At 66.8% G+C, this 9,513-nt stretch overlaps 1 protein-coding gene across 1 annotated transcript in view; it reads right to left on the reverse strand.

Moving 5' to 3' along the window:
- Positions 1 to 9,513, reverse strand: part of HSF1 (heat shock transcription factor 1) — a 55,758-nt gene extending 46,245 nt beyond the window's left edge. Inside the window, exon 1 of the mRNA XM_035570177.2 lies at positions 9,375 to 9,513. Within this exon, the coding sequence (XP_035426070.1) occupies positions 9,375 to 9,512 (138 nt within the window). The 5' untranslated portion in view covers position 9,513. The remainder of the gene's footprint in view (positions 1 to 9,374) is intronic.

Below are 9,513 nucleotides of genomic sequence, written 5' to 3' on the forward strand. Positions count from 1 at the left end.
GGCCGAGGGGCTGAGAGCTGCACACCTCGACTGCGGACGGAGCCCAGGCCCCGTCGCGGGGTGCTACAAGGAGAGCTACGGATCCGAGCACAGCGCCAGGGGACAGGACTCCTCCTGGAGCGGCCCCAGACGCCCCCAGCCCGACACAGCGCGACGGTTCGGGGGCCCAGGCAGGTACCTGCAGGCAGACCCCAGCCCACCAAGCCCCTGCCGCCCACCACAGCGCGGGTTGCGGGCTGGGCACCCCGCGGGTCACGGCTTCTCCGCCTGCCAGGAGCAGCTTCTGGAGAACTGGCAGGGATTTTCAGCAGGCAATTTTAAACACGCATTATTTCTGCGCTTCCCTCCACTTCACGTTCCGTCGAACGCACGCCGTTCTGCAGGCAGCTCAAAAAGCAAGCTGCAGCCGCGGCCAGCCCCGGTCCCCGCGCGCTGCCCACGGCTCAGAGCGCCGCAGCAGCCGGGCCGCTTGCTGCTCTACCGAGGCAGAAGGAAGGTACACGTCAGAAGTGAGACTTCCAGCTCTTACACGTGTCGGGACTCTCACTTGGTAACTCCATAGGGCCGTGAAATAAGCAGGAAAATCCAGGAAAATACCGGCTTTAGAGCAACACGCCAAAACCAGGTTGATGCTATTCCCCGAGCAAACAGACCAGGCCCATTCTGAAATGGGAAGGGCGATCCCGGCAGCGTGAACGTCACGGCGCGGTGAGGCCGCCCGGGTGGGAGGGACAGCAGCAAACCCATGCCCTAGCACAAACAGCTGAGCGACGTTCCTGAGTCCTACAGCGTGGCACCAGAGCGACATCCTCCCGGACGGAAAGCTGGTCGGCCACGGCAGAGACCGAAACAAACGGCACGACGACGTCGGGACTGGCTTTGTTAAGCCTGACGTTGGGACCTGCGACCGGCAGAGCCTCCCCGCTTCCTGAGCCCCAGACTAAATCCCAGCGGTGCAGCCACAAAACCTTTACGGCTACAGCTGGAACCAACCAAACCAACCAGGCAGCAGCCCTCAGGCTCCACCACGGCCTTCCCCGAGGCCGCAGCAGGCCGGGTAACGAGAGGCCCCCCACGGCCCGCCACGACGGGGGCTCTGGCCCCGCAGCTCGGACGTCCCGGTGCTGCCGGGGGCTCAGGCGTGCGTGGAGGCAGGAAGGAGGAGGCCACCTCCAGCCGGAGGACCCCAAGAAGGCTGAGCCAATGCCCTGGCGAGCACGGCAGCAGCACGAGCTACGTGACCACGGCCACAGGCAGCCCCGGCCTCCGCCACAAGGAGAGGAACCGCGAGGCCAAAGGCCCGCGGCGCAGCTTCCCCGCGAGGGGCAGAGGGAGCGACGGCGTGGGCTGGCCCCTGCTCCATCCACGGAACGCGCGGTGCTGGGGCTGCCGGGCGTCCTGAATCCCCCTCCGCGGCGCGGCGCTCCTCCTCCAAGCGCAGAGCTTCTGCGAGCCACCCGGCCCGCTTAAATCCCCAGCCGCCCGGCGTCACCACCACAGAGGCGTCGCTCCTGCTGCCGGGGGCCCTGGCACAGAGCCGGGGGCGCCCCTGCAGCAGCCCCGGCTGCACGAAGCCTCGCCGCGGGCAGCAGCGGAGGAGGAAGCGCCAGCCGGGCTCCAGGCAGCGCCCCCCGAGCAACGCCCGCACGCGGCGCGCCACGAGGACGGGATCAGCAGCACGGGAAGCTCTGGGCGAAGCCCGAGCAGCCTGGCCTGACGCCAGAGCGGCCGCGCCGAGCAGAGCCGGCAGTGCAGAGCGCCAGGCCCTTCTCGCCCCCGCTGTTCCAGCCCTAGGCTGCCGGCCCGTCAGTCGTGGCTGGGAGCAGCACCAGGTACGTGCCGCCTCCGAGCGAAACGCCCTGCCCTCGTCCTCCGGGCGGCGTGAGCACTGAAGGACACGCCTTGCGGCACGCGAAAATTCCAGGTCTGCCACTCCGGAGACGCCCTGCCTACACGGCTGGAAAAGGGAGGCCCGCCTGCCAAGGGGAGCACGGGCCGGACCCGCCGCACGCGGCACGCTGACGCTCCCGGGAGAACCACCCGGGGGCCGCACCGTGCCCACGCGCAGCTCCGCCGGGCCGCCCGGGCACCGAGCGAGGCCGCACCGAGAGGCGGCCCCCGCACCAGCCCCTGCGCGCCACAGGGCGCTGTCCTCGGTGCCAGCAGCGAGAGGCGAGGCCACGGGGCCGACAGCCCTCCCACGGCTGGCTGGGGGCGCGGGGCTCAGCGCGTTCAGCTGCTGCCGGCAGCGGCCCTAGGAGCAGCCCGGTGCCGGGGCGCTTGCGAGGGCTGGCAGGGGCGGTCAGCGCGCTGGGGGAACCTCTGCGGCAGCACGCTGTTCCCGAAGGCCCCCTCCCCTTCTCCTCGCCCTCAGCGCCTCGCGCGGACCCTGAGCCCTCGGCCCCCTCTCCCTTTGCTCCCCAAGCACTGGCCCAGCAGCAGGAGCCCCGCGGCCACGGGGGGCCGGGCTGCCGACGGCTCGGTCCCGAGCAGCGGCGGCGGCAGGATGGGCAGGGCAGGTCCTCGGACCGGCTCAGCTGCCGCAGGGGAGGCGCCGCTCAACCGCAGCGTTTCGGCGATCCCCGGGGCACGCCACAAAGCCGGAGCTCCGCGGCCACGCGCTCACCGCTGCAGGAAGCTTTCGGGCTCCTCACGCCACGTCTGGAGGCGAGTCGCGTAGCTCTAGTTAAGGAGCTCCCTCGTCACCGGAGGGAAGGCACACGCGGGGCTGTTCCGCACGAGTCCCGCCCAGTGCGAGCTCTCGCCCGCGGCCCCAGCGCGACGCGGAGAACCCCGCCCCAGCCCAGGGGCTGAGCGAGCCGGCGCCCGAAGCACGGCGCCCCGCGACGGCTCCACCAAGCCCGACTTCCCAGCAGCCGGCCTCTGCCGTTGCTGGGGCCGGGGCCGGGGCCGGGGCCGGGACGCCGTTCCACGCACAAGCGCAGCAGGGCCCGGAGGAGCCGAGCTCCAGCGCCCGGGGACAAAGGCCGAGCCTGCGGGTGCCGGCAAACCTCGCGGGCACGCCGCTGCGCGCGGGCGCTCTGCGGGTGAGGCTCCCCCAGCCCCCAGCAGCTCGGGGGCGGGCAGCGCAGGAGGGAGGCGCAGAACAGCCGAGGACGTCGCCGAGCCACCTGCGAGGGACAGGACCCCCGAGGTCCCCGCGTCCAAGCCGACCGCCCGACCCCCCGGCCCTGAGCACGTCCCTCGGGGCCGCGTCCACACGTCCCAGACACCTGCAGGGCCGGGGCCGGGGCCGCCACCTCCGCGGGCAGCCCGGCCCGAGCCGCATCCTTCCCCTTGCGCGCGGCGCTGCCGGGAGCGAAGCCAAAGCTGCCGCTCAGCACCAGGCCTTGCTCGGCACCAGGCCTTGCTCCAGCAGCCCCGGGGGAGCCCGGAGGAGCCCCGGGGGGTCCAGGCTCAGCCCCAGGCCGCACAAGGGTTTGTGGCACAGCCGCACCCGCACCTTTACTCCCACCCCACCTTCCAACCGCTGTTTTGAGGCCACGAGGCCTGCCTGGCAGCCGGCTCTCCTCACTTTCGCCAGCAATCGTTAGTCACGGCCGATTCGCACCCGTGCGATCGCGCTCCTCGGGGCTTTTCCTTTTCCCAGTGCTTCGCCGGGCTAGGGAAGCGCAGCGCCTCCCGGCAGCGGTTTTTCTTTGCCCTGTGAAAGCCCCAGCCCGAGGAGCTCGGGCACCTCCACCACCGCCCGGCCCTAGTGCCACGCTGCCACCCCCGGGGACCGCGCCGTGCCCCAGGCGTGGTGACGGAGCCGACGCACACGCGCAGAAGGAAGCGTAAAAGGGTTTTGCAGCAGAAGTCCCCTGACCGAATTGTTAAGAAAGAAACGACTTTCGGAGGGCCACAAAGGTGGTACGGGGCACGGAGCATCGCCCCTGGGAGGAGAGGCTGCGAGACCTGGGTCTGGTCAGCCTGGAGAAGAGAAGGCTGAGAGGGGATCTTGCCAGTGCCTGTAAATCCCTGAGGTGGGGCAGACAGAGCGATTCGGCCAAGCTCTTCTCAGTGGTTTGTGGGGACAGGACAAGGGGCAATGGCCACAAAACGGAGCCCAGGAAGCTCCTCACCAACATGCCAAAGAACTTCTTCACAGTGAGGGTGACGGAGCACTGGGACAGGCTGCCCAGGGAGGTTGTGGAGTCTCCTTCTCTGGAGATATTCAAGGCCCGTCTGGATGCCTACCTGGGCAGCCTGCTCTAGGGAACCTGCTTTGGCAGGGGGGTTGGACCCGATGATCTCTGGAGGTCCCTTCCAACCCCTACAGTTCTGTGATTCTGTGATTTTTATTTACGGAACACCTCAACGGCAAGAGAAAGCACAGCCAGTGAAAAATACATCGCAAACGGGGAAAACCGAGCCAAAGGAGGAACTGCTGCCCGCACAGAGGGACTTCACGCCAGCTCCTCGCCGCCCCTCACAACTGAAAGTGAAAGCACGCAGTGCCGCGAGCCGTACCCCCCCAGATCCTCCTGGGCTGGGTCCGCAGCCCGGCGGCCAGCACAGGGCACGCCGTTATCTCCGCTTCGCAGGTCAAGCCGGGAGCTCCCAACTTGTTCTGACAGGGGGCTCGGGAGCTTCCTCAGCAGCAAGGGCGCTGGGTAGGAGATGGACCCGAGGGGCACTGGGACCTACGGAAGGCTGGGCTGAGCCAGGCACTCCCAGGACCACGGGAGCATCCAGCAGCGTCAGGCATCTCCTCCTCAGAGGACCCCAAACCCACCCGGACGCGGGGCTGGGCACCAGAGGAGCCCCCGGCCTCAGCCCCTGCAGGACCCCAGGGAGCTCCGAGCGCTCCTGAACCATTTCCACAAACAAACTCCCTACAAATTACCGCGGTACGCACAAAGGGACAGGCTGCGGGCGGGGCAGAAGCCCGAGGGGCTGAGCTTTCCACGGCCAGAGGCCCTGAGCGCCCAGCGCTGAATCGCTTCTCCGGGTTCCCTGCTCAGAAAGCGCGCGGAGCAGCCCCGGGGCTGCGAGCGGGGCTTCCGCCGAGCTGCCCCCTGCCCAGCCCCCTGCCGGGGCTCGGGGCACCTCCCGGCTCCCCCGAGGTTCAGCACGCCCGCAGGGGCGCGCGTTCTTGAACTCGAAGTCAGGGGGAAACCCAACGCAGCCACAGCCGCCGCCAGCTCTTGCAAACCCGCGCTTTGTTCTGACCGCCCTGCTCACGGGGCTTAGTCTGAATTTGCGTTACCAACGCAAATCTGGAAGAAAATAATTCGGGCGTTAAAGAACTCCGACCAACGGCTGGTTTTTTTTGGTTTTAAGGCCTAACGCCCCGCCAAACCAACCCTCACCCTGGAGGTCAGGCTGGACCAAGTCTCCCTCGGAAATCCTGGACAGTTGCTGCGATCTTTGCGCGCACGGGATAAAACACAAGCCAAACCTGACGCCTCCCCCGCTGACTGTCCGGCAGCCACAGACCTTCCTCCTCCCGGCTCCTGCATTTCAGGGGACGTTCACAGACCCCAAACCCGAACCCTTTACGAGCACACCGGTACCGCAGTGCCCCCGCGCGCTCCTAGAGCTGTACGCCAGGGCCTTGCACGCGGCCAGCACCGCGCCGGAGACGCGCAGCGCTGGGGAGCGGCGCGGGCTGGGCAGGGAAACGCCCCCGGGGACCGACCGCGCTCGGCACGGAGCCCTGCGGTGGGCTTGGCTGTGCAGGAAGCCTGGCGCGCTTCCGGCAAAAGGAGCCGCTGCCGAGGATGTCCAACGGCTATGCCATGTGCTCTGCCCCGCTCCGCTGCCCGAGGGCGCCGACAGAGCCACCGGCCCCGACACGGCCGCAGAGGGTGCCTCCCGCACACCTCGCTGCCGGCCACGTGCCGCGGGGCTGCTGAACCCCGGCGGCTGCTCTCCGTGCCCGCGTCACCTCGCTGCGTCTGACCCAGGGCGAGCCTGGGGCTCACCCACGCCGGGCTCACCGTGCCTCGCCCCGAGGACTCCCCCACGCTGTAAGAGCCGGGCCCTGGGTCTACCGGCTGCGGGCGCGAGCCCTCCACACGCCCAAGCCCAGCGAATTCCGAAGTCGGGCTTCGGGCTGGGGCAGGACGCTGCGTCCCGCGGCTCCCTCCTCGCCCTCCCTGTCAGGAGCTTCTCGGGGGCTCCTGCCCTCCTGCTGCCCGAGCGCAGAGAACGGAGCTGGCGGCACCGAGCCCACCTCCCCTCCCGGTCCCAGCGCAGCCACCGGCCCTCCCCAGGCCTTCCTCGTGCGCCCAGGGCACAGCACACGCGGCGCCAGCGTGGGGCAGGAGGAGCAGGAGGGCGACAGCCTTACCCGGCACGCAGGAGGTCGCGCTCCCTCCTCTCCCGATGCCTCCCCCGTTCGCCTTTCACAGGATCACGGAATGGTTCGGGTTGGAAGGGACCTTACAGGCCACCTAGTTCCGGTCCCCTGCCCTGGGCAGAGCCCCCAGCCCCAGCCGCCCCCAGCCCGGCCTTGGGCACTGCCAGGGATGGGGCACCCCCAGCTCCTCGGGGAGCCCGGCCCAGGGCCTCAGCGCCCACAGGGGGAAGGATTTCCCCCTCATCTCTAGCTTAAAGCCGTTACTCCTCATCCTACCACCCCCCCCCGACCAGCAGCCCCTCCCCAGCTGTCCCGCAGCCCCTCCCGGCCCTGGCAGGGCGCTGTGAGCTCTCCCCGGGGCCTTCCCTTCCCCAGGCTGAGCACCCCCAGCTCCCGCAGCCTGTCCCGCAGCAGAGGTGCCCCAGCCCCCCATCACCTGCGTGGGCAGGGCCTGGAGCCCCTCCCGGTGACCCGATGGCCGCAGGGCAGCCGCGACAAGCGGGGCAGGGCAGGGGGGGACGCTTGCCCCCAGCCTCGCCATCCGAGGGGCGACGCCGTGCGTGGCCCCGCTGCTCCGGGGGCTCACCGCCGCCCAGGGGAGGCTCCCTCCCACCGGCCTCCTCCGGGGGATCGAGCTCGGCGGGGCCAAAGCCCCCAGAGGCACGGTTTGGTTTCAGCGCGCTCGCAGCGGCGCAGCACGTGGCAGACAGCGAGGAGCGGCCCTGCCCTGCCGCCAGCACTAACGCTCGCCAGAGCCCGCCACGTGCTGCTCCACAGGAGCAAAACCGACACCGATTTCCTGCCAGCCCTGCTCCCAGGCGCAGCTCTCTTGGGATCCAAACGGGCTCGGAGCTGCCTGAGGGAACAGGAGAGCCTCGGGCAATCCAGACAGGTGAGAAGCCACACCGCTGTGCCAAAGCGGCAGCCGGGGCACCGCCACCAAAGCGGGCGCAGCTTCCTTCCGCGGCACCGCTGGCTCCGCACTCCCTTGGGATGAACGGGACAAGCGCTGGAGCTGGCAGGAGGCGGGCAGCAGCCAGCGCTAACCCGGGGGCTGCCCACCGGGCCAGGTGTGCGGGTCGCTTCCCTTTTAACCTCGCTGCCGCTAACCGAGCTGGGGCCGCCCCGTCTTTCCGTGAGGAACGCCGGCGGGTTCCCAACAGGAAGGCGTTTTGATCCCAAACCCCTCGGGACACACGGCTCGGGAGCCGCCTCCGCGAGCAGGGCGCAGGCAGGGAGCGCGGCTGCCTCTGAAGCAAAGGAACTCGGGGTGGGGGCGGCGGCCGAGGCAGGGCAGGAGCCGAGGGCGAGGGCAAGGGCGAGCTGCTCCGGGTCGGTGCCGGCCCCCAGGGAAGGGAGCGGAGCCGCTGGCACTGCCTGCGGGGCGAGAGGAGACCCACAGCGAGAGGGGTCGGAGCACAGCGCGCTGAGAAACCACAGACAAAATCTGAAGATCCCCCCTTAAATAAGTCGAGGTAGAAGGTTGCATACATACACGCTGTGTTGTTTTACCTCCTCTGAGGCTTATTTTCCTGTTTTCTTCACAGATTTCTCCTCACGGACACACAACTTGTGCCCTTCCTTACGGAAAGGGCTCCAGGACCCACGCTGCTGAGCCCCAAAGCCCAACTGTAAGTTCACACACACACACACTGTGCAGTTTTACCTCCTCTGACGCTTATTTCACTGCTTTTTTCACAGATTTCCCCTCACACACACTTAATTTGCACCTTTCCTCACTGAAATCACTTCACGATCCCCGCTCCTGAGCCCCCAAAGCCTAACTAGAAGTTGACACACACACACACACACACACTGTGCAGTTTTACCTCCTCTGATGTTTGTTTTGCTATTTTCTTCACGGATTTTTCCTCGCACGCACCCAATTTGTGCCCTTCCTTACAGAAATCCCTTCAGGGTCCACACTGCTGAGCCCCAAAGCCCAACTAGAAGTTCCTACACTCACACTCTGTGCAGTTCTACCCCCTCTAACACTTATTTTCCTGCCTTCTTCACCGATTTCTCCTCACACACACCCAATTTGCACCTTTCCTTACAGAAATCGCTTCAGGATCCACGCTGCAGAGCCCCCAAAGCCCAACTGGAAGTTCGCACACACCCACACTCGGCGGTTTTACCTCCTCTGATGTTTATTTTCCTGCATTCTTCATGGATTTCTCCTCACATACATCCACTTTTCGCCTTTCCTTACTAAAAGCACTTCAAGATCCACACTCCGGAGCCCTCAAAGCCCAACTAGAGGTTCACACGCACACGCACTCTGCAGTTTTACCTCCTCTGATGTTCATTTTCCTGCATTCTTCACGGATTTCTCCTCACCTACATCCAATTTTTGCCTTTCCTTACTAAAAGCACTTCAGGACCCACACTCCTGAGCCCCTGAAGCCCAACCAGAAGTCCATACGCGCGCACGCTCCGTGCAGTTTTACCTCCTCTGACATTTATTTTCCCATTTTCTCACAGATTTCCCCTCACACACACCCATTTTGTGCCTTTCCTCAATGAAGTCCCTTCAGGACCCACACTCCTGAGCCCCTGAAGCCCAACTATAAGTTCACGCGCTGAAGTTTTACCCCCTCCGACGTTTATTTTCCTATTTTCTTCACAGATTTCCCCTCACCCCCCCCCCCAGTTTGCGCCCTTCCTCACAGAAATCCCTTCAGGACCCACACCCCCGAGCCCCAAAGCCCAAGCAGAAGCTCACCCACCCCCGCTCCGGGCAGTTTTACCCCCCCCTGACATTTATTTTCCCGTTTTCTTCACAAATCCCTCCTCGCGCACGCCCAATTTGCGCCTTTCCTCACAGAAATCCCCTCAGGACCCACGCTCCCGAGCCCCTGACACCACCGGTTATTACGGGCTAACGCCGGAGCAATTAAAGCCCAGCAATTAACCGCGGGCGAGCACAAGGGAGGTTAAAGAAGGGGAAGAAACGGGGATTTTTTTTCCAATAAAACGCCCGGGCCTCGGCCGCGGGGTCGGCTCCCGGCAGCGGGCGTTCGCCCGCTGCCGGGAGCCGAGCCCCGCGGCCTCGGCCGGTGCTCACCGGGCTCCAGCAGATGAGCGGGTCGGTGTCGGGGTCCTCCACCAGCGTCCACAGCTTGGTGAGGAAGGCGGGCACGTTGCTGCCGCCGCCGCCGCCGGGCCCGGCGCCCACCGCCGCCGCCGCGCCGGGGCCCTCCATG

The sequence above is a fragment of the Cygnus atratus genome, chromosome 2 (genome assembly GCF_013377495.2).
Source record: "Cygnus atratus isolate AKBS03 ecotype Queensland, Australia chromosome 2, CAtr_DNAZoo_HiC_assembly, whole genome shotgun sequence".
NCBI lineage: Eukaryota > Metazoa > Chordata > Aves > Anseriformes > Anatidae > Cygnus > Cygnus atratus.